Consider the following 25,199-nt stretch of genomic DNA (forward strand, 5'->3'; position numbering starts at 1 on the left):
CAGGAAATCTCAGGGAAGGGAGAGCACCTATTCAGAAGTTACTGAGTGGTATCACACTCCCCACAGAAATGATCCCTGTGGCCACATATCGACTTAGAAAACTGCCAAATAACATGATCTAGATTTTAATGTATTTTTATTTATTCTGTTGGACATTTTGGAATTATGTTTTCATCTTCAGGCCCAAGGGTCTCGACACCTCTGCACTGTGACACCTGCTTCTCTGTTCTGAAGCTTGTGCAAGACAGAAAGCTTCCTCCCTCGATCAATCAGGCATCTGCTGGTCACAAGAAGAGCTCTGGCTCTTAAGAGCATCACTTACAATCCGGCTCTACCCAGAGCCCAGGAGCTCCCCGTCCACCTGCCTTCCTCCCCCTGGCGAGGCACTCATGCAGCCTGGCGAAAATGGGGCTCCAGTCTCTGCCCTGTCACTTCCCGGCTCTGTTACCTGGGTAGGTCACTTACCTGTCAGTCTGATCCTGCTTCCATGGGGGTAATACTAGTACCCAAAGTGAATTCTACTGAATATTCCAGTTACCGATTACAAAGTGGTTTATAAACTCACAGAGTACCCAGGGATGCTGGGAGAACCTACCATGTGAGCTGTTTACATTGCTGAGATGAGCCCATCACCCCCTCTACCCAGTCCTCCCAGGTGCCGTGGCTGCTGCTGTCCAGCTGACCGCCTGTTCCCCTTCCCGTTCTCTTGGTTTCCTCTCAAAAATGTCCAGGTGGTCATCCGTGTGACAGTGTGTGCTGCCTTGTGCACCACCACTGACTTCCTCACTGGGGTGGCCTGTGAGCTCACTTCTGCCAACTTTCCCTCATGTCCTGTGATTGAAAATGATCTTTAAAATCCCGCTCCCTCCCAAGGGTGAGCTGATAAAACCATCACAGTTGTCACTTTGTTCAGTTTACTCTTTTCCATGTATTTAAAGTTTACTTGCATATCCAGTCTGGGTAAAAACTAAATTCAGTCTTTCTTCTCTTACTTGTTTCATTCATTAGAGATCTTAAATCACTAGTAAGAGACAATTATTAACATCAATACTAGATAATGATCAATGTAGAAACACACATACAAGTCCCCTAAACGTCTTATAAAATGAACACAATCTATCAAAATGACCATTCAGTTACTATTTATCTGAAACTAAGACTCTAAGTCCACTGCACTTCTGTCAAGGCCCAGCACTCAGAACAGCGGAAGGAGCAGAAGGCAAGAGGTGAATAAACAACAGGGCACTCACGTCACACCAGGATGAAGATTGTATTTCTTTTTTCCAAACCGTGTCTGCTGAGCAAAGAAATCATAACGTTCAGATTTCTTCCACATGTAATAAAACGCGACGCACTCCCCAACGGACCTCGTTCGGACCTGGGAAACACAAACGTGTGATTTAAATTGCATTCTTTTCCTCAAGAGTCCTGTTTCACTTTTGGGAACAGAATTTCTCAAGGTAAATTTGCCTGGTCCTTAGAAGAGCCTTTAATGACCATTTAATTCCTAAGACAATGCTTTCTGAAGCTACTTTTACTAAGAACACCTTGAAAACATTGAACGCTTTACATCATAATACAGTACTTTCAAATTCCCACCCACCATGAAAGGCACTCCACACAGAACATCTCTTGAGGAACATCGAGGTTTACAATTAGCATGCTAAATAAAGCAGCACACAGACATGTTTACCCCACAGGATCAAGGGATTCCAACTCTACTGTCTCATTCAAAAAGATCTCTACTAACCCACAACAAACTGCTCCAAATTCAGCTCATCTACCCTCCAGAAGGAAAAGGGCTGAGAACGTCCCACTGCCATAGAAGACTCACTGTCATCAGCAGTTACGCTTGGCCCCTGAATCCCTCCCCTCGACGGCATCCCCTCAGACTATGTGCTCCGATCTGGAGGGGTGAGTTGGTTTCTAGGTGGTAACCAGAGGACTCTAAGCACCTCATGCAGCCACCCCAAGAAGGTCCGTCACTTGCTCCAGCGTACAGCTGAGGCCCGGCCAGCCCCTAATGTTCCCCAACATATTACGGGCTCTGGATCAGTCCCTTCTGCTGGCTGGGCCTCAGTTTCTTCAGCTCTCTCCTCCTGACCCCTGTCCTTCCCCCAGCGTGGTCACCACCGTGAGCCCTGGGCTCAAGCCTCACTTGGCTACCATGAGGGTCCTCGCTGTTGCTTGCCGGGGGGAGGAGGGAGCTCGAGTCTCTGTCACCCAGGCAAGAAGAGCAGCATCTCCCCATGCCCTCCGAGTGCACTGGATTGGTTTCTGATTTGGCGCAGACACTGGACTGGCTTCGCAAGCACAGTGAAGAAGCTCAGAGCTCCCACGCTCACCAGCTCCCAGCCTCAGGCACCCTCATCGTAAGGATCATAAGTAGAAGCCACCGGCCTGGGCGCAACAACTTGTACTTGTAAAACCCACTCATGCAATTTATGTTCACTAAATGACACAGTATTCCCAATTCTAGGGACTTCTTTAGTTTTCTGGCTAATTTTAATTCTATTAATACTACGCTTATCAGGGGCAGCTAGGGGGTGCAACAGTGCACAGGAAGGCCTGAGTTCAGATCCAGTCTCAGACACTGACTAGCTGGTGACCCTGGGCAAGACACTGAACCTCTGTCTGCCTCAGTTTCTCCTCTGTATAACGGGGATAATAGCACTTATCCCCCAGGGTTGTTGTGAGGATCCAAAGAGATAGTAAAGCACTTAGCATAACGCCTGGTATATAGTGAAAGCTACTATTACCTATCATTGTTCACATTTTCCAGGAGACGAGCAACTCAGGAGTTTCTTCCATTTTGAAAAATGTGCAGTTACTGTCAAACATTTAACTCGCTTCAGGAATACCAGTAAAGGAGCCCAGACTAAATGGGCACAGGATCACTAAGGTTCTTTGGGGAACATGTGCTTAATGACTGATGCCACTGATGTAAAATCATAAATGCATATGAAATAAAGTTATCAAACTGTAACATGATGATGATTTATAGGCTCATTAGCTTACCCTGGAAACAAATGATGCAATCACCCAAGTAGAACAGTGTCTGTCTTAATGTTTAACTTGTTTTCAGTTCATTTGTCATGTAAGTCTGTGTATTAACAATGCTACTGAATACTTATACGGTGTCTCAGCTCTAAAATGCGTCATGTTCTTTCAAATCATTTACTCCCAACACAGCCCCCAAATAACCCGGCCACAACTTTGAGAAGCAGCAATACAGACAATTAACAAAAGGAAGAAAAAAAAAAGAAAATACATTTTCAGTAACCTGATCAATATTCCTATAAAAAAGGCTATTTTACTGCCCTTTGAGCGTGAACACAAAGCACAGGCGAGTGATGCCAACCAGGGTAAACATGCTCAACCCCTAATTCCCTAACGACCAAAGAATCTGCATATTTATTAGAACCACATTAAAGAAAGGATGACAATAAACAGGAAATTAAAATTGACACAGAAGAAATCACGTCAGCATTAATATGAATTTGGTTTATGTGGAAAGAACATTTTATCGTCACTCACCTTGTTAGCCTGAATTAAATGAAAATCCTTCCCATACGCTTTCAGGCCTTGTTCAAAATTCCTGCATTCTTCCTCTGTCCAAACAGACAGTTCTTCTGCAATAAGAAAGCTGCATTTTAAGATGTTTCTCAAATGTAAAACATATTAAAAACAGTAAAATGAAACCACTTTTGGGAAAGGGGGAGATTTCTCAAACAAAAACGAACAGGCTATTACTGAAGACTTGTAGACTAAGGGTAAAGTTATTCAAGTCCCTGGGCTGGCCAGGTTTTAGAAAATCATCCATCCTGTTTCCTGCCTGTGATCAAGCTGTTTTATTAATCAGAAGGTTCTCTTCCCTCTGTCCATCTGTACAGATCCGCAGCATTCTTCAAGCTATGAAGGATGCAAGTCTCATTCATATCACCCCTGGACATCTGTTGTGGATTATAACCATGCGATGGTCAAAACGACACTGAAAGTCTCTGAACAAAGTTCACTGTCTGCTCTGGCAAACAACGAGATAGCTTCTAGTGTTTTAAATGTTTTACAGAGGCAATGAATTTACACTTTCCTTAGCATCTTCCACAGCGCCTGGGACAACAACGTACGACGCCCTTGATGAGCACTCGAGAAGCATTTGCTGAGTGGCATCAGGATGCCCGAATGATCCAGGCTAGACTGCACTCAGCCTAAGAGGAAACTTTTGTTTCTTCATCTGAGAATGAGTTCAAGTGGCCATTTCAATGCATACTTACCTCTAGCTGCCTTCACATTAAACCTTAATCTCCTGAGGGCTTCTTCTGTATCAAAATTGCATTTCACCAATTCATAGAGGGCCTAGAAAGATAAAAGGGTTAAATGTAATGCTTGCTTTGGAAGCAATAATAGTTCAAGCTAGAATTGCTGAATGACTGTGAAAAGATACCCTGGGCCCAAATATTCCATCTTTCCTGGAGGATTAAGATCCCTCCACATAGTGGGGGCTTCCACAGAGTGCTTGAAGACAGCAAGGCAAACAGCTGTGGCCCCTGGGCACAGCCAATGTCCTTTGGTGGACAAAGATGGTACACCAAGTCACAAGAGCCAAGGGAGACGATAGGTGTGGACGCCAACACTAGTGGTTGCTCTAGAAAATGGAGCAGCCAGCCTTCGCTTGACAAATAATCTTAGCTTCTCCTCTGATCTTTGTGAAGAGAGGTGTGCTCATGCTCTCTGTATATGCTGCTTTCTACTGGACTGTCAAAGATTGTAATCCAGGGGAACCCTGCCTGCACAACTGACAAAGCTTTAAAAATCTACTTTTTTACTTCAAGACTTTTTTTTTTTTTTAAAAGCAATTGAGGTTAAGTGACTTGCCCAGGGTCACACAGCTAGTAAGTGTTAAGTGTTTGGTCTGAGGCCAGATTTGAACTCAGGTCCTCCCGACTTCAGGGCCAGTGCTCTATCCACTGTGCCACCTAGCTGCCCCTAAAAAGACTTTTTTTTTTTTTTTTTTTTTACAAAGTCCTCTTACCTTCTGGAAGGGAGGCCAGCCTGTACTTTGACCAAAGTTACGTGTGATACACAGATTATGCTCATTGTTATGGCAGATTAGTACTTGTTTTCATACTTTGTTGAAGTGAGATCCCAAAGCTGTATAGTCTCCACCATGGGCCACTGCCCAGACACAAGTGATCGAGCTTGTTAGGAGCTTTTTCCATGCTTGTTTCCAATTTTTCTAAGAACACTAGAGATGGTGATGTCAAAGTCCAAATTGTAGTGGGGCTCAACTGTCCACACCAACATAAAGGGAGGGCATGAAAATCTGGGTAAATCATGGGAATGTGGATTTGGAGCCAGAAAGGAACTGAGATGTCAGGTCATTTAGGGGAATCTCTCCATTTTACACATAAGTAACTGACGCCCAGGGCAGCAAGGTGGCACCGTGGTTAGAGTGTGGGACCTGGAGTTAGGAACACTCATCTCCCTGACCTCAAATCTGGCCTTAGACACTTATTAGCTGTGTGGCCCTGGGCAAGTCACTTAACCCTGCTGGTCTCAGTTTCCTCATTTGTAAAATGAGCTGGAGAGGAAAATGGCAAACCACCACTCTGGTATCTTTGCCAAGAAAACTCCAAATGGAGTCACAAAGTGTTGGACACGACTGAAGAATGACTCAACAGCTGAAAACTGAAGCCCAGAGAGGACAAGTAATTGGTTCGAGGTAATACAAGGCATTAGTTGCACAGCTCAACTAGAACCCAGGGCCCTGGCCTCCAAATGCAGCAGCTTTACAGCACAGTCCTTTGCGATATTTGCTGTCCACTTCTATCTTTAAGTGCTCTTGAATAGATTTTGCTTTTCTGGATCACTGAATTCTGCTTTTCACTGTTTTGACACTTTTCCTTGCTTCTACTCAAAAGCTGGGAACCCTTCGGTGTGCCACATCTTTCCACTTGGCTGGTGAATTAGGTATTTGTTGCCTGGGGTGGTTTTTAGGCTCATTTGGTTTCCTCCCTATAAAAACTGATTTATACCCATTAAGCTTCCATGTGAAATTGTTACAAAGTTACGTAAGGACCCGATTATGTCCTTTCTTCCTTTTCTGACTTTGGATACCTGGTTACCTGAAGAGCTGTTTTAATGGCATTTTTTCTTCTTTGTCTTCATTCCTTTAGTTTTCTTAAAGCATGTTTTTCTCTTTTGTTTTTACATTATCTTGCCTTCCTTAGTTCTCATTCTCCTCCTCTCTCCAGAAGAATATAAAAAAGAGGAGAAAGAGAATAAAACAATCCGCAAACCTGCTCAACACACTGAAAAATGTTCTTACAGTGATTTGCACTCACGGACCCAACCTGTGCAAAGGCATTCGGGAAGTTCTCTTCTCTTCTCTCTTCTCTGGGGCCAAGATCCAGGTTCCAATGTTGATGATGACCGTGTTCTTCCCACTGACATCACTGTGGTCCTTGAGGCTCTTACTCGTCTTCGCTCTGCTCGCTTTGCATCTGTTCATGTAAGTCTCCCAAGGCTTCTCTGTATTCTCCACCTTCCCTTTTCTTACAACACAATTTCTTTACATTCATGTATCACAATTAGTTTCCCATTCCCCAAGGGACTGACATCAACTCTCTTCCCAGTTCTTGGCTACCATGAAAAGGGTTGCTATGAAGATCGTGCTCTCTATAAAGTCCTGTTTTTTGGTCGATGACCTCATTGGGTTATACGTCTAGCACTGGAATCTCTGCACCAAAGGCCATGGACATTTTAGTCATGTTACTTATATAACTACAAATTGCTTTCTTTCCAGAATTACTGTACTTATTCACAATCAATCAGTCAATTAGCCAACAAGTATTTACTAAGAACCTGTACTACACAAGTTGGGGAAACAAGGATGAAGAATGAAATGATCTTACATTCTAATGGGGGACATCCCAAGTACATAAAATGTATCCAGCATAACTATAAAGTGAATAAATGCAAATATATACAAAGTAGTTAAATATAAGATAGTTTTGGAAGGAACGTTCTACTGGCGGATCAGTGAAGGTTCCATGCAGAACATGGTATGTGAGCTGCATCTTAAAGAAAAAGGGGAACTCTATGAGGCAGAGACAAAGAGGAAGCCCATTCTAGGCCTGGAGGACAACCAGGACAAAGGCCCAGGGGCAGGAGATGGACAGTCATGACAGAGGACCAGAGAGAAAGCCACTGTGATTGGATGGCAAAGTAGATAAGGGGGAATAATCTCCCTGGAGGCTGGAAAGGCAGGTTGGAGCCAGGCTGGACAGGCCTTTAAAAGCCAAACAGAAGAGACTTCATTTTATATAGCTAGAGGCCGTAGAGAGCTACTAAGTCACACAGGCCAATCTGGGTTTCAAGTCAATCGTTTTGGCAGCTGTGTGTAGGACGGCCTGGAGTAGGGAGAGATAGAAGACAGGGAAACTAGTGAGGAGGCTACAGGTGAGGAGAGAGAAAGGGCTCAGATGGGGGAGATGCTGCACACTTCCTCCAATACAGATGGAGAAACCAAGGCAGACAAAGGCAAAGTGACTTGTGCAGGAAGCACCTGAGGCTCACCGTCTATAGCATCTTTTGTGTCTTGGCTATGAAAGCGTTCGTGAGGCAGAGACGTGAGGCGCCCCTGCTGTTGTTCAGTCTTTGGGGTCCCCCCCTGTCCCTTGCTTCTGTAACCTATTTTCCAACATGTTTTTCATTGAACTTGTCAAGTCCCACCTTCACACCGGTCATCGAACATCCAAGTATACACTGGTTTCCATTTCCATTTGCAGCAAAACTGATGTTGGCGCACACACTGCCATTATTCCAGTGGTAGTCTTTCTGCAGCTCCTTATCACGAGTCCTGAATCCTAAGACGATTAAAGGCCCAATGGAAACACGATGGGGCCAAGTCTGCTCCTTCTCTCTTTGTTCTCCAAGGAGAACCTGTGAGTCAGCCTTCCATTTGGCCTTCTTCTGTCTTCTGTGGGGTTTCCTTTAGCGTAAGAATGTCGAGATCAATACAAGGAAGGACCCCAGCAGTGAAGGTGTCCACTGGTCAGACACTGGCCAGGGAACCCACATAGAGAACACCAAAAGCCAAGTGAAAGTTTATAAACGGTATTGAAACTGCTGTGTTGCCACCAGTGAAGCAGCCAAAGTAGTCCCCCCACAGGGCTCATGGGACCCTTCTGTAGTTGTCTCTGTTCATGGATTGCCACAGCCAAGAAGCCAGCCTGCTTCCAAGGACATTATCTACACTTCAAAGTTCATAGAAGGTCACAGGAGGTAAAATGGGGTCACAAAGAGTCAGACGGGACTCAGACGACTGAACAACAAGAACACAGGAGATGAAATCTAGGAATGAAGTCGGCAAACCAAACCTCTGGTCCCAGAGCACTATACACAGACGGAGAGGAATGGGACAGCAACAAAGAGAGCAACCAAAGACATGACATTAAGAGGCAAACAAGGCCTCAGGGGTATTAGAAACATGGCGGCTCAGGCCTTGGGACTAGAATCCAGTGCTTTTTAAGAATAGGAATGGTTAAAAAGTGAGAAGTAAAGGCAGGGCAGAAATAACTGGGTAGGCTTATCTGAGGGAATCCAGGAGCTAGAGAGGGAAAGGAGGATACAGAGCCTGTTGGGAGGACATGGAATCACAGAAACAGAAGCAGCTGCACCCCAAATCTGGCATGAGGGACACAAGCAATGAAAACTTGGGTCATCTGGATGGCTTCTAGAAGTCTTTCAGACAAAAATTGAGCAGGGTTGCCTTTTTTTTTTTAAAAAAACAACTGGGGTTAAGTGACTTGCCCAGGGTCACAAGGTTTGCCTATCTTAATGACATATTTCATTCTTCAAAAGTCAGAGGAGCCAAGCGGCTCCTGATCACCACCAGAAGAAGGTGAGAGTTAAGAGGGAAGAAATGACTGGAACCTTGGAGAGAAAGGATGACTTCAGTTCAGCCTCTGTGTCTAGGAGAAAGGAAAGCTGGGCACATATGAAGCATGAAGTTTTTGGAGAAAGGTTTTCAAAGAGTCCAAAGAAAGGATAGGGTATGATCCAATGGATTAAAATTCCACAGAGGACAGGCAGGCCTGGAAGGGTGTGCAGCTCTCCAGAATAAAACTGTGAGCCAGAGAGACAATTCCACTGAACAACAGCAATTACATTCCAGGCAAAGGCGGAATTTTCTGATATGGATAGGGAGGGAACTTATCAAAAACAGTTAAAAGGACATCAACAGAAAACAGAAGCACAAAAAAAGGACAATGAGCTCATCACTGCCCCCTCCCCTCAAAAAAATCCCAACAGAACTAGAAAATTTACTAGACTAAATCTTAATCAGAAAATTAAAGAAAAAATATTATAGTGAGTCATTTTCCAACCCAGGTCAGCCTAGGGAAATTAAAAACGCCTCCCTTGATTCTTCCACGCTGTTAAGTACTAACCTACACCTCTTCTGCCCTTTGTGGCTTCTCTCCCTGAAAGCCGCAGCAGAGTCCTCCACTGTCTCTCTTCTCCCCTCACGGTATCTCCAGGTTTTTGGGACACATCTCTCTCCTGCTTCTCCTCCTCGCTCACCATTCCCCTTTGCTCTCTTTGGCTAGATCCTAGCTTCATGGATTTAATTACCTTCTTTATGCTAACGTTTCTCAAATCTACCTTTCCCGCCCAAACGCCCTGCAGACCTCCCATCTCCCATCTCTAACTTCACCTCAAACCGGATGTCCAGTAGACATTCTAAACTCACCACGCCCAAAATGGAACTCAGTAGCTTTCCCTGTAACAGCTCACTTCCCGCTCATCTTTCCTGTTCTCACAGACGGCACCACCGTCCTCCTCGACCCTCAGACTCACAACCTAGAAGCCATCCTGGATTCCTCACTCTCCCGCAGCCCCCACATCCAATAAAGTGCCCAGACCCCTTGATTTCAGCTCTGCAACTTCTCTCCTCCGGTGCAGGCCCTCCTCACCCCACACCCGCATTACTGCACTTGCAGCTGCTGGAGGTCTGCCTCCGCTCAGCCACTAAGCTCAGGTCTGACGGTGTCACCCCCTTAACTCAATACACCCTAGCAGCTCCATCACCACCAGGATCACATACAAAATGTTCTGTTGGGCATTCAAATACTTGCATCACCTGGCCCCCTCCTCCCTTTCCAGTCCTCTCACATCCTTCCTCTCTCCATCTACTCTACGACCCAAACAACACCCTCATCTCTCGGTTGAACCAGAAGAGCTAAGTAATTTAAAGAGTAAATATGATTATCGTGAGAACCCACCATTAGTATTCAAGATCAATGCCACCTCATACACAATAGTGTACTTTGTGGATTCTATTTGTTTGATCCCATTGCTTTGCAAGTAAAACTATCCTTACCAAGAAGATCAAAACAAGAAACAAACCCCGCCCCCCCCAAGCCACACTCTTGCAACACTTCATTGTCTAATGTATGTTACAGCTGCTATTCCACCTAAATTATCAATTATCTTAGTGTTTTAGCAATCAATTCAACGTGAGATTATCCCTAACAGGCAGAGTCCTAGGTCAATGATTCCAATTCTTGGCTCCAGTGGAGAGCAGGTTGATTCTATAACTGTTGTGCACTTAAAAACTGAAAAGGACAAAAATACATTTAATAGCTGTCAGTGAGATTACACAGAGGGGAGGGCGCCTTCATTAGTTAATAGTTATTCATGTACCTGCTCATTGTCTTTTATGTGACAACCTTCAGGAATTGCTTCTACCCCTTTCTCATCTCCTGTTCGTCTGGATGCTTCATTAAGAAATTCAATCACTTTATCTTCCAACAAGTAGTCAGGATTCCACAGAAGCTGGTCATCATTTTCATATACTAAAATAGTGAGACATAAAATAGAAAAATAATTCTCAAAAAAATGAAACAGTGATGGATTCCTACACCTACCTCACACTGTTCCATATTTCTAGCCTACATTTGTCTTCTACTCCCAATTCCCAGGGCTATTTTGGGATTGCGCATTAGAAGCACAGGGGGCCCACTTCCCTGCACCTATTTCAGGACTGCGTTGGTGCCCATCCTGGCCATCTGTAACCTGAGCAGGCGCAAAGGAACTTGGGAAGTTCTTTCAAGTCTAACCATGGCCCTCCTATACTCCAATTCCACTTCTTTCCAAACGCTGCCAATACTTCTCCTCTACCATTCTTTTACCTCATATTCACTCCCAAACACATCCCTCCCCTCCTCAGTGACCTCTTCCGTTGCAACAAGGACGAGGAAAAAAACATTTCAACAAAATCATTCACAACATCAACTGAGCCTGGGGTGAACTCATCACAGGCAGTTAGGTGTCCTTATTCTCCACTTGTTATTATCCATTTTTCTTCCATCCTTTCTAGTCCTAAGATGCTGGCAGAGAAAAGAGAATCAAATTAAGAGCTGAGTACCGGGGTCCTTTGTCACTGATTCTCGTCATCTCATCCATTTCCAGGCAGTGGCCTAATCATCAATTTCCCACTGTACCCTATAGGCAACGACTTGCCTTTCTGTCTCCACGTCATTTTCTAAGCTGTCTTACTAGTGTAGAACGACCTTCCTTTGCATGGCTCCCAAATGAGACTCTTCTTAAAATATAACTCTAGGGTTATCTCCTCAAGGAAACTGCCCAGTGACCTCCATCAGTTTTCTAACCTTCCAGGACAATCTCTGGAGTGAGGGCACTCCAAAATAAGCTATCTTATTTGTATCTACAAAGTTTGTTTTGCTTTCCTGCCCAACTGAAATCGGTGACTATAGCTGTTACTACCTTATAAACAAGCCAGTTTTATTTGACTCTAAGTGCACATAATGTATGATGAAAAAAAAAACCCAACAAGTTAAACTACATGGTTATTTTATAATAATGATGATGATCATGTAATCGGAACTTAACTAAGGGCCATTGCTACCCCACAGTGCCTTTCTAGTTCCAGGCATTTCCAAATTATTTCTACTTTTGATTGTATAGTAAACGTAACTGACATTTAAAAAATGTCAAAAGAGCTGACACTTACCAAAAGAATAAGACATCAAAACATGAATGAGGAAGATAACCTTCCTGAGAAGAAATCTACTGCCTGGCTCCCCTTGTAACCAATGCTATGTAGCTGGGGGCTGTTAAGCTAGGTGGCATCTATGACTATACATGTGTACTGACCGGGCTGGTCCAGTGCGTGGGGTGAATCTCTCTCACTTGCTTAGGGAAAACATGTTATTGTTCTTAAGTGTTTTTAATTTAATTGAATTGAACAGGCATTTATTAAGAATCACTTCCATCTCTGGCCATGTGTGCTAGGTGCCTGAGATACAAAGGCAGAAAGCAACTGGCCCTGACTCTAAAGAAGTGTAACACTCTACTAGCAAGGAAAAACAGGTACAAAGTGAAGGAAATACAAACTGCCTGGGATTGGGCAGAAGATTATTAACAAGTGAGGGGATCAGGAGAAGCCTCCGTTAGGAAACAGAACCTGATCTAAGCCTTGAAGAAAGACAGGAGCTCCCAGAGGTGGCCTAAAGTCCTGGACCTGGAGCTAAGAAAACCTGTGCTCAAACCTTACTCCTTAACTGTGTGACCCTGTGCTTACAATAAACATTGTCAGCCTCAGTTTCCTCATTTATAAAATGGGCATCAGAGCAGCATCTTCCTCCACAGGGCTGTTGTGACAGGTCACAGGAGACATATGTGCAAAAAGTGACATATAAATGCTGGCTGTCATCATTACTGTTGGGAGGATGACCTGGAAACAGAACAGGGCACAGCGAGCAGGCAGGCCAGATGGGCTGGACTGTGGCTAAGTACGTGAAGAGGTACAAGCCCATCTGTTTGGGAAGCGAGGCTCAAGCCTTTGGAGAGACAGGGCTTCAAATGCCAGAAAGGCTCTTCTTTTACCCTGGCACTAGGGAGCCCAAGAAAGCATCAGGGCTGGATTGAAGTTTGAGGAGTAGTGACTTGGCTATGCAGATGGGAAATCTATGGGAGAAATTTGGGACCCAAGACGAAGAGAACAGTAGATTCCCATCTCACACTCCCTGCCAGCTTGTGCTCTGCGTCTCTTGGTTACAAGGGAAGGCAGACTGCATTTTTTCTTAGGGACTTTATTATCTTCTCATTAGTGTCTTGATGTCTTACTCTTTTGGTAAATGCCAGTTATTTTGAAAGTATCTCCTCGGTTTAGTGTAATTTGAACTCTGAGCCACACCGCCAAAAACAATGACTATCTGGGGACAAACCTTCTCAAAACTTGTCAGAGACAATCAACACACATGGCTCCCAGTCTCAAGCTTTTCAATTTGGCTGGACCTGTAAGAACGTGTACTCTAATGCCTTGTACCCAGAGAACTCTGGGTCCCTCCCTTGTCATGATAAGGCACTGGAAATAAGAACTTGAGCAAGCAGAAGGCTGTTAATGTGATGGTCTTGATTAGCTGGATTAATGTGGAATCTTTACTGGACTCACTGCACCTCCCCTCTCCCCACTGTTTAAACATTGCAGCACTACAGTCTACGGATGACTTGAGGCTCTTTCAAGAGCATTTATGACTAACTGAAATCCCCTTCACCTCTGACTTGAGAAGTTAGAGCCAAACATCTGCATAAGATGTAACTACACCAGGTACCACTAATGTTCATCTCCTTCTCCTATTCAAACGTGCGGGATCTCATCCCCAATCCCAGCTCTGTAACCACTAACTTGGATTTACTTCATATAGAGTTTTGAACCTATTCATATGGTACATGTTGTTTCAATAAACCAAGGGAATGCTGTCAAGACTAAGATTCTTAAGATATAAAGGAAAATAATTCTGATGAGGAAGAAAGGAGCGAACTGTCTAACAAGAACAATGTAGATATGGGGAAATATCAAGTAACTTAGATTTATGATGGACACAAGGCTGGGTAACTGGATAAAAAGAAAAGCATCAGGAGCACTAAGGATGAGAATCTGAAGAAAGCTAAGGACAATAAAATATTTTTAAAGCAATATTGGGGGAAAACAGGAGTACCAAAGAAGGGACAGAAATGCTGCTTTGGCAGAATGGGATGATAATACAGTAAGACAGAAACAGCTACTTAACTTATATATTCTCTGCCAAAGAGACTAGCAGCAAAAGTCATCATGATGCAGAGCCTTGGTGTGAGACTCCAATAGAAACAGACTGCTACAGCCACAGCCACGTACTGACTTAGAAAACCACACATTAACTTGAGCTATTTTTCACTGTATTTTGCTATTTTAACATTTCCCAATTACATTTCAATCTGCCCTGGGCTGCCCTGAGTCTGTCACCTATGGCATAGTGGAAGGACACTATTGGGAGTTAGTTCAAATCCTGCCAGGGGCCCTTGGCAGCTAGGTGAGCTGGGGAGGAGAAACCCAAATGCCCAGAATCATCTGCTGCTGAAGAATTCTCAACACTGACCTCAAAGGGATGTGAGAGGATCAGGGAGATCAATTATGTCAAAGGCTTATGCTGGCTGCTTTTCCACTCCAGAAGAAAGCAAGTGCCCTGAGGGCAGAGCCGTGGGTCAGCCTCTTCACAATCTAGTAAACTGCCTTTTACAGGGAGGGTGCTTAAAAATATTTACCCAATTGACTTGTTCAATGATCTTTTGGAGCGGAAAAACACAGAACAAATATAGCTCAAAGGGAAATGAGAGAGAAATAGGAAGAACATTAACTAAGAGCCTAGCAAACCAGATTGAGTTTAGGTCAACATGCTCAGACGAATGATATTGTAGGGTACTGAGGCCTGGTCAGTGATCTTCCAAAGTTAACTAAGAAGAGCACAGTGTTGCTGGGGGACAAAAGAGTGTCAAATGTTGTTTGAATTTCGGAAAAGGGAAGAGAAGGTATCAGTGAACTATGGGGCAGTGAGTTTGACTTCAATTCTTGGCAGAATTCTGGCAAGCATTTGATTAAATGGAACATTTAAACAATTCTAAATGTTAGAGAACATTTAGAAAAGGGAAGGTGTAATCCTAAGGAACCAGCAAGGCTTCATGGAGAAGTCAAGAGCCAAAGAGTTACCTTATCTTGCCATTAACAAAGTACCCCCCACGAGGTTTTGTGGGATAGATGAGTGAACACTGACAACAGAACGGTTAGGTGGATCTGAAATTAGTGGAGTCTAAGGATCCAAAGAGTAACCATTAATGGTTCTGAAAGATGCTTGGCAATTCTAGGGATCCAAGCTCAAAACTGTGCTACTGGACATTTTTATCAATGACTTCAATAAAACTATGGATGGCATGCTTACCAAATTTGCAAATGACACAAAGCTGGGAAGATCAGCTACCAAACTGATGACGGTCAATTAAAAAAAAATCTCAATAGGCTAGAACCATAGGCTTAATTTAATAAAATGAAATTCAAAGAGACAAATGTCAAGGCTTCCACTCGAATCTCAAAGACCCCTTCACAAGTACAAGATGGGGGAGATATGGCAACACAAGTACAAGATGGGGGATATACAGTTAAAAGAGCATTTTATTTGAAAAAGATTTGGAGGTTTCAGTGGACTGAAAAAAATATTTGGGGGTTTCAATGGACTGCCTGCCCACTTGGCAGGAATCAAGAGTGTGACATGGCAGCCCCAAAGGATAAGGCACACTCTCTCTGAAGAGACATGAAGACAGATACAATTTCTAGAAGGGAAGCAAGAGTCACTATATGGACCTCCTCTGGTCAGGACACATTTTAGAAAGATCACTGAGAAGGTCAAGGGTATGCCTTGAGAAAGGCACCTAGAATGAGACCGCGTAACGTGACAATTATGAGAAGGAACTAGGCAAATTTAACCTGAGAAGAAAAGATAGAGGAGGGAAAAGAGGAGAATGTGATGCTGAAAGGCTGTCACTGCAGGGGAGAATGGGGGAAATCCGAGTGACCACCTCAGGCTATTAACACTCCCCCCGTCCCAGGTCTTCAGACAGAGTGAGGGGTGGGGGAATCACTTATACTGTAGAGATACTGTTCAGGCCCAAGATGGACTAAATGACCTCAGAAGCTCCATCCAACTCTAAAACTGTAATCTCATGACATCGAATTTACTATTGTCTTATTGAAGATGAAGGGATTCTTCCAACAACTATTTACTAGGCAATGCTATAACCATGCCACTGTACTGGTCCTATTTCAGAGACTACAAAGGAGCAAGCTTTTTTAGTTACAATCTTCTCTGAAATGTTCATTTACAATATCCTTCAGAAACATTGTGTGCATACCCTCCACAGAAACTATATGTTAAATGAAGCAAAGTTATTGGGAGCTGTTAGTTCTGTAGGAATGAAGCTATAAACCGAAGTAAACAGCTGTTTTGCAAATTCATGGTATGATTTGGTTATGTAAATGCAGTTGCTGTGAAACAATGCTGACTAAGATAGGATCATGTAGGTATAAAATCTCTTGGGAGATAAACAGTTTACAAACAAGGAAATAGTAGACTATAAACTTGCAAGAGGTAAAAATGTACATATTCACCAGAAACTAAAGAAATACATATTTAACAAAATCTAAGGTGGATTATGAGCGACAGTGTGGCATCTGGACAGAAACTGGCCTTGGAGATACTTAGAACTGATATCAACCCCAGTTTCTGACACCACACAAGCTGTATACAACCGTGGGCAAATCCTCTGACCTCTCTCTAAGGGTGCAACTTGACGATAAGCTACGGATTTTCATCACTGACAGGAGTTTTCCACAATGGGAGCTACCAACAGCAAGAAAATCACAGGTCCAGATGGGAAAAAAATGAAACAAACATAAAAGAGCATATAATTATGATAAAAAGATAAAAAAAGATTCATATTTTAACTATTTGAAGATTTGCAATGCTTTCCACGCCCATACCAATAACTCTGTGACATTATTCTCATTTTGGGGAAACTGAGGGTGAGCCGGTTTAAGCGATTTGTCCATGATCACATGATTAGGACATTTCAGAGTCACAGTCACAGACTTCTCAAACCTGGCAGAAGCCACTGTTGGTGGAAAGGAGCGTGAGAACACAGGAGTAATAATATTTTGTATCTTTTGATGGTTCCACTTGGGGTTAGAGGGAGCCCTCCTCCATCCACTCAATGAATCAAGTACTTAAAATATATATTTTTAAATACAAAAGAAACAATCCAAATCAACAGAAGAAATGGATAGACTCTACAGAATCCAACTGATATAAAAAAACCAAGTATATTTACACATTAACAAAGACTAAAGAGAATATGAATAATTTAATATTTACAAAGCTGCTTTAAAAAGTTCACAAGAAAAAATAGCTATTTTAGAAATCTAGAAGCAAGTTAGAAATTTAGATTAAATTACATAAGATTGAAAAATTTTACCTTTTCAAAACAACATTTAGCTATGACAGATATTAAGATGTTGGATAATCGGAAATCAATTGTACTCTATGGAATCTCATTTCTCAACTACAAGAATTCCATAATCTACCTACTACTGAGGTTACAAAATTGAAGCAATGTTTTACACCTAACACATGAAATCTCTCATACATAATAATAAAAACTCAAACTCTAAGGAGTCTAATAAAGGAATAGCTAACTAAATGAACGTGAGCAGTTAACTGCACGTCCTGCAGAATTGGTGCGGTGAAAATGCAGCAAGTCTGGTAAATCTGAAAGAACCAGAGAATTTTCAAGCTAGAAAGCTACAAAGGACCTTAGGGTTTGCATTCTATCTGTACCTCCACTTCCTCATCTGCAAAATGGAGACAATAAGCGAACCTCATATGAGGACCCAAAATGCCCAATATCAGCTGTCAGGACCCAGCCCCACCCTCAGAGAAGTCACAGAGGCTTAGAACATCTATTTTATAGAACACCTATATTACTTTGCCAGTATATGACACCATTATGAAAGCACTGACTACTTCAATAGCACAGTCACAACTGGCAGATTCCAGGCAAGATGGTAAACCTACGAGAAAGACTAGCTGGGTCCTGCCAGGGGCTACAAAAGTTTACCTAGAATAAACACTATCCTCTCACAGGGAACAATTGTTTTATGGCCAGTGACTTAATCTGATTAAGATGTGAACAAGGACAAAGTCTGGCCAACCTGCTAAGGCTGGCTTCAAGACATCCAGCCGGAAAGAAAATCAGGCAGTACCAGAGCTGCCTCCTTTACAGATGGTAAGAAAAACAACAGGTTAAAGACGGTCTGTTAATACTGTGAACTTCCTTAAGTGGCTGAACGTTCTGATCTGTGTGCTGACCCTTTTCACATGAAACTTGTCAATTGACCAAATATCTAAGTCGCAAAATAGATTTCTGTGGGGAATGCTACAGGAGACAGGGAGAGGGAAGGTGAACCCTGCAGGAGAGGCAGGAGACAAAGACAGCTGTGTCCTGGCAAACACACCCACAGACTCACCGGGCTTCTGGGGACTCCCCCAAAGTGTGCCAATTAAGGTTGCTAGTATTCTTCATACAGACAGAGACAGGCATCTCTGCTAGAGGAGCATCAAGAATTACATAAAGATCTTGAGAGGAAAACATGACCAGGTAGCAAAAGAATACTAAAAACCCAACATCACCCCATGCTCACAGCTTCAAAATATTCTCTTATCAGTTAATTCCTGCAACATTCAATGCTTCTAAATAGCTAATAAACCTCTAATAACTTGGATTTTTATTTCTATAAAGAAAACTTTGCGGGAAAAAAACCTAATTATTAGTTTTCGTTGAAATGAAGAATCCATTTGGAATCTAAATCACAAAATAAAAATGCATTTGCACTGAAATTTAAATTTCAAGGAAGAAAAAGAAATGGTTAAAAAACTTGTTTCACCCCTTTCTTGAATGCTATAGGCAAAGCTGAAAAACAGTGGCTACTTTTCTACTTCATTGAATAATTCAGTTACATTTCATAAGTCAAAAACAATTAATTTAGGAGATTGCCCTATTCCCATCTGATTTCACATATACCAGAAAATAGTTTAAATCTTTTCAAAAGTAACTCTATCCACACAACTTACTTATTCACGCTATGACTCACCTTTTTCATTCTCCTTGTATTTGCAAATGCCAACTGGAATTTCAGCTTGAAATACGGAACCCACCATAATTTCCTATTTTAAAAAAGAACAAAGTCTTAGTCTCACTCAAGTCCAGCAGCTCAGTCGTCACACACATTCTCTGTCCTAACCAGCTTGTTGGGGAACTGATCTGGTTTCTGCTTCTGATGCTATAAAATGTGGATAAAACTACTATTTAACACACACATACACACACACACACACACACACACACACACGCACTCCTCAGAGGAGTATTGTGAGAATTAATGAGTTAATAATAGTTAAGTGCTTACAGATGATTGGATGGAAACATTAGGAATAATGAGGTGAGAGTAAGTCAAGGGATTATTTACAAATAATATGCAATTTTCAATGGGCAATTAAAATCAGTATAAATGTAATGCCAATAAAAATTGGTAATTTTTTATTGTTGACAAATTCCTGTAAAACAATGAAAATCCAGTATCAAAAAAATTTAACTCAACTAATACTGTACTGAGGGTTGGGGGAGATAAGAAAAACAGATGTAAAATACATAAACATATGCATAAGCATAGCTGAACAAAGGGGAACTTGGAAATTCATATGCAGCCATGCTTTCTACAGCACTCTAATACATCTACTGGCAGACTTGATTTAAAAAATGCTAAGAACCTTGTGCTATGATTGGTTTATGAAGAACAGACATTAAGAGTGCATTTAATTCTATCCTTTGCAGGCTTTAAAACCGTAGAACAACTTTAGTCGTATCTGAGACATCCTGGACAGCTGATACAATGAGTTGGGGCTAGAATTTTACTGAAGGAAGACAGTAGGCTGGGTTGCTTTTTGGAAATTGCAAAGTTCTTTTAATGACCCCAATCTTTTCACTGAGACAAAGACCCAGTATTTGCGTATATGCTGTGGGGCACAGAACACTGCAGGCTCCAAAGAAATAAAATGAGTATCCCCCAGAGGGCAACAGAAAGGTGCAAAGTGGGTATGAATAAATTGCAACACATTATAAACAAGGAATTATAAAGGGGAAGTGGTAGAAAGGCTGATGGCCTGGTCACATAGTGAGACCCAGGGCTAAGCGGTGGCCAGCTTTCAGGCTCAGTTGGTATTTTTGGGAAAGCTCCCAGGGCATTGGGTAGAGCCCCTGTGGCGAATGCCTAGGGAGCCTCACTGCATGGTCAGCTCTGGCGTAGATGAGCAATAAGAAGTGTTGGAGAGACTGTCTACTTTCATGGGATCACAGGCTAAGTGAATATCGGAACACACACAATCCTACCTACTAGGCAGGGTGTTTGTCCTATTAAAGCTTAGAATGCACTAAGACGTAATTATGTCTTCAAACAAGAGTTCAAGTACAAGGAATCAGAAGTGGATAAGCATTCTAAGGCTGTGGACAAGGATGGAAACACCTTCATTTCTGCCTTTCTCTTTTAATTAAAGTGGACAAGGGGACACAGGCTCAGGTCTGAAAGTGTGCCTGCTGACCACAGGGCCGTGGGCACGACCGTACGTCCATACGGCCTCTCATTCTTGACTTTACTCAAGCTGGTAACTTGCTTTGCTGTTCCAGAGCCCCTCATGTCAAGGTCTTATCTCTGCCAACAAAACACGGACCTGTGTACCCTGCAAAGTACCACTAACTGAGGAAGGCCACAGCAAGTGTTTAATAATTCCTTAACAGAAAAATGGGCCACATACTCCCGGCAGCTCTAAACTGTACCAAACCTGAATGAAGCCTATAATGTGCTCAGACTGGCTTTTGTCCAATTCACCTGTAGTTTCCAACAGGTGGAGGCTGAGTGTGGGATTTTTAAAGACTTTTTTCTTTCTACCCAAACCTACCAGTCACAAGCATCACCATAAATTCCAGGGTCTTTCCATCCCACTCACCAGTCTGCCAGTGAAAATGATTTTTTTAACCTAGCAATTTACTGTAATTTTAGAAGGGAGTGTGTCTGTCTACCTACACACACACACACATTTCCATACAAAAAGTTCTCACTGGATACCTATGTTTGAGAAATTTTCTAGAAATATACCTCTAGAATGCACTTAGAGAGATGATTACCAAAAAGGAAGTCACAAAGAGTCAGAAGAGCTTCATCAAGTCTGACTGAGGTCAGACTAAAGATATTCCCTTTATTGGTAGGCTTACTAAACTGGTAGAGAGGGGGACAAAGAAGGGGTATTTTACCTGGATTTCAGCAAAGTATTGAGTAAGGTGGTCCATGCTATATTCTTCGGAAAAGACAGAAAGCCAGTGGCTAAAGGCGAGTGCGGCCAGAAGGCTCTGGCCTTGCTTGAAGGACATCACTAAAAGTTCAGTGTCACCTTGGCAGGTTTCCAGGGGTTTGGCGGTTGGCTCTGTGCTAGTTCACATTTGAACCCATGACTTGGATAAAGGAACAGACTGTACACTTATCAAATCTGCAAGCCAACCCAAAGCTGGGGAGGGGAATTATCCCTCTGGCTGAGAAGTCAGGATCCAAAATGATCCTGACAGACTAGAGTAGGGGTTATTAACCTCAAGTCCATAAACTTCCTTTATGACAACATTTTGAGGACTCCATTTTACACCAATGGGCCTCCTGTGCAATCCTATGTATTTTAGAACATGATTCTGAGAAGGGGTCCAAAGGCTTCTTCACTGATCTTCCAAAGGGGACTGCAACACAAAAGGTATCCCAGGCTAGAGCACTGGGATGAATCTACTAATTTAAGAGAGAGATAAGTGTAAAACCTCACACTGCAGTTAAAAAAAATTGACGTCCTAAGGACAAAATGGACAAGGTTTCATTAGACATAAATTCCTCTGAAAAAGATTTGGCAGGGTGGGGGGGTGTGTGTGTGAGGGTGTGGCGCTTGTGGAGTAAAATCTCAAGATGATCCAAAGGTATAGTCAGGCAAGAAAGCTAACTCAATCTGTGGCTGCACGAAGAGACAACTTGCTTAAAACCAAACGAGATCCGTATAAATCTGTTTTATCTTAACGGAGAAGCTTAAGTGAAAATTCTGCTCTCACTTAAGTGTTTGATCAGGGTGGCTGGCACGTCTCATCTAGGCAGGGGCACAGCAGGTGATGAACAGCTACGCGTAGACGCTTACTGGCCGAGTGCAGAGCACAAGATGGCTGTCTTCAACTGTAGGAAAGAATATTACGGGGAAGAAGGATACTTGGGCTGTTCAACCCCAGGGGCTAGAACTAGGAACAGGCATGGTCATTGTACAGACAGAGATTTAGGCTTGATGTAGGGAAAAACCATGCTACCCAGGGAACAGGCTCATGCCTTCATCGGTCAGGTGTGTCTGCCTTTTTGGGTAGGGGTCAGAGCAGGTGGTCACTAGGATGACTCTGAATTCTACTATATGAGGATTTTGTACAAAGGCACAAGACACCTCTGCCTCTTTATAGAATCCAGTACCTAACTCCAACATATATCTGCCTTTAGTCTGGAATCCCTAGCTTCACTGGGCACACAACTGCACCTTCTCTTCCAAATTCCCAAGGCAGGGTCACTTGTGGCGGAGGAAGCCCAGGAGTATCTGTCCAGGCTGGTGATCCTCTGGGCAGTCTGAAGTTGTCTCAGGTGAGCCCCAATTTTCAGCAACAAGGGATGACCTGGCTGGTTCTGGGACTCTTATAAGAGTCCCAGGGGCTCCTGGACCAAACTACACTGAACACCCAACTGGAAACATGAAGGAAGATCAGTATTTCCTGGGGCTGAACTAAGTCCTTAGGTCTCCTAGAAAGATGAGGACTGTTTGACTGACTTGATCAAATCCAAGTGACTGGAGAGTACTATGGCTTAAGAGCCATTTAATCCGCTGCACTTAGCTATCTAGTAATTTAAAAGCAATGAAAACTTGTGCAATAAAAGTGAACAAATACCATTTTTTCAAACTACCTTTAACACAAAAACCATTTATTTATTTTGCTATCTTCTGATTTATGGGTTCAGTCCTAAGCCTTGTTCTTCCTACAGCCAACTTATGTTATAAAACACCATTCAAATAAAAAAGATTAAAATATTTGTAAAACAGGGAAGAGAGAAGAAAGGTATGCATCTGTTTAAGTGAAATTGTTAAAGGCTCTTCTTTATTAATTAATATCATGTAAATGTGCTACAAAATGTTCCCGTTTAAAGTTTCTTATATTTGGCCTGGTCCTTCAACCTAAGATGAAATTTCATAGGGATAAAAGTCAAATCTTATATTTGGGCTTGAGAAAACAACTCCTGAAGTACAGTAACTTGGTGAATACAGGTGGCCTCGAAGTGACGCTGCGGATAAAGTGCCGAGTCTGGAATCAGGAAGACCCAAGTTCAAATCCCCAGCCTCAGACACTTCCAAGCCACCTGACTCTGGGCAAGTCATTTCACTTGTTTGCCTCGAGATCCTCAACTGTAAAATGGGGATAATAACAGCACCTACCTCACAGGATTGTTGTGAAAATCAAGTAGATAATATTTGTTAAAAAAAAAAAAATAGCGCTTAGCACAATGCCCGGCACACGGCAGATGTTCTATGTTTATTCCCTTCCTGTCTGACCCTGGGCAAATCACATTGCCTCTTCATGCCTCAGTTTCCTCATCTGTAAAATGGGGATAACAATTGCATTTACATCCCAGGGCTGCTGTGAGGATCAAATGGAACAATATCTGTAAAGCACTTAGGACGGTGCCCGGTGCAGAAGAGACGTCACATAAATGGAGGCTCTTCTCATTACTTTTTGGTCAGACAGCACCTTGGCTAAAAATGCTCGGAGGTGTTAGCGGATTCAATGGTAGGATCTAGCAGATAAAAAGGGGAACGTGATCCGAGGCTGCACTAAGAGGTGGAGCTTTCAGGGGTCATCTCTGTGCTGGTCAAACCAAATCTGGAGTAGAAAGATGTCGATAAACTAGAGTGCCCAAAGGAAGGCAATGCGGATGGTGAAGGGCCTTGAATGCACGACACATGAGGACAGGATGAAGGAATCAGGGATGTTCAGTCCAGAGAAAAGAAGGGGAACAAGGCGACAGAGGCAGCCACCCGTGGCCTGGGGTGGGAGCTGCCGAGAGGCAGACTTAAGTTTCAGGTGAAGAAAAATGTGTGGACAGCGAGAGCTCGCCAGAGCAGAAGGGGCTTCCTTGGCTGGTGGTGAGCCAGCCCTCAGGGGAAGTCTGGTTGTAGTGGGCATTCTTTTCTGAGGATGGCTTAGATGAGATGACCCCAGGGACACCCTTCCTTTCTGACATGCTTTACCTCTTGGAGAGAGCCCCTAACCACAATGGTCATATTCTCTGAATTAAAAATAGGGAACATGCTTTGTGGGAAAGTTTCATTAAACACCGTTTTGGGTTTTTTCCCCATCAAATTGGGCGTATACCAGAAAATCTGTGATGTTTCATCATCCTACTCATGCACACTATGTTATAAAAAGTTCCTACATTCCGTAACCGTTCATTTCTTTTAAAATTTGTTATCTGAAATCCCCGCGCTACTTTGGCACGCATTTGGCACAGGCTCACTTCTACACCAGAAATAACACCACAGAGGACGGCCCTCACATGGAAAGAGCGATGAAGTCGCTCAAAATTAAAGACAGTCTAAAACCAAGCTTTATTAATGCACGCATTTTGAAAGAATCCCAATCCCAATCTAGTGCTGACTTGACGTATCTGCTTTTAGAGCAGGGGCCCCAACTACCTTTTTCCAGTCTTCGGACGGAACGTAGTCCTCGTCTTCCTCAGACTCTTCTTCTATTTCACTGTCTAGAACGTAGAACAAAACACCAACATTGTTCAAAAAGACTGAGTGGCTTCCTCCAGCCAATGCTGCATCGCAGACAGGTTTTTCTTCAGTAATTTGTACCTCTCTTTTTGGCAAGATCAATTTAACATACTTCTAAGGATTTGGACATCTACTATCAACTATGGAGATGTACCCAAAATTGCATTTTGTGAAAACATACAGAGTGTTCTATGGCCAAAGAATCAGAATGGCCTCTGCCTCAATGAGGAGGGGACACCCTACATGGCCACCAACAAAAACATGCACAATGATTTCAAGAGGAAGGAGAGGAGGCAGCCTCGAAGACCAAGGTTCTGGGAGTCCAAGTGCCATGAGGGAGGCAGTACTGCAGACACGCCAAGTGGG

At 43.0% G+C, this 25,199-nt stretch overlaps 1 protein-coding gene across 2 annotated transcripts in view; it reads right to left on the minus strand.

Annotated features, from left to right (window-relative positions):
- The window catches only part of MIER1 (MIER1 transcriptional regulator), a 62,282-nt gene that overhangs the window by 7,734 nt on the left and 29,349 nt on the right, over positions 1-25,199 (minus strand). For both annotated transcript variants that reach the window (XM_027874024.1, XM_027874023.1), the window contains 6 exons: positions 24,750-24,814; positions 19,043-19,115; positions 10,708-10,859; positions 4,275-4,356; positions 3,538-3,632; positions 1,251-1,378 (listed from right to left, as the gene is read on the minus strand). In XM_027874024.1, coding sequence (XP_027729825.1) covers positions 1,251-1,378; positions 3,538-3,632; positions 4,275-4,356; positions 10,708-10,859; positions 19,043-19,115; positions 24,750-24,814 — 595 coding nt within the window. The remainder of the gene's footprint in view (positions 1-1,250; positions 1,379-3,537; positions 3,633-4,274; positions 4,357-10,707; positions 10,860-19,042; positions 19,116-24,749; positions 24,815-25,199) is intronic.

This window comes from Vombatus ursinus, unplaced genomic scaffold, assembly GCF_900497805.2.
Source record: "Vombatus ursinus unplaced genomic scaffold, bare-nosed wombat genome assembly UNPS02014804.1, whole genome shotgun sequence".
Lineage (NCBI taxonomy): Eukaryota > Metazoa > Chordata > Mammalia > Diprotodontia > Vombatidae > Vombatus > Vombatus ursinus.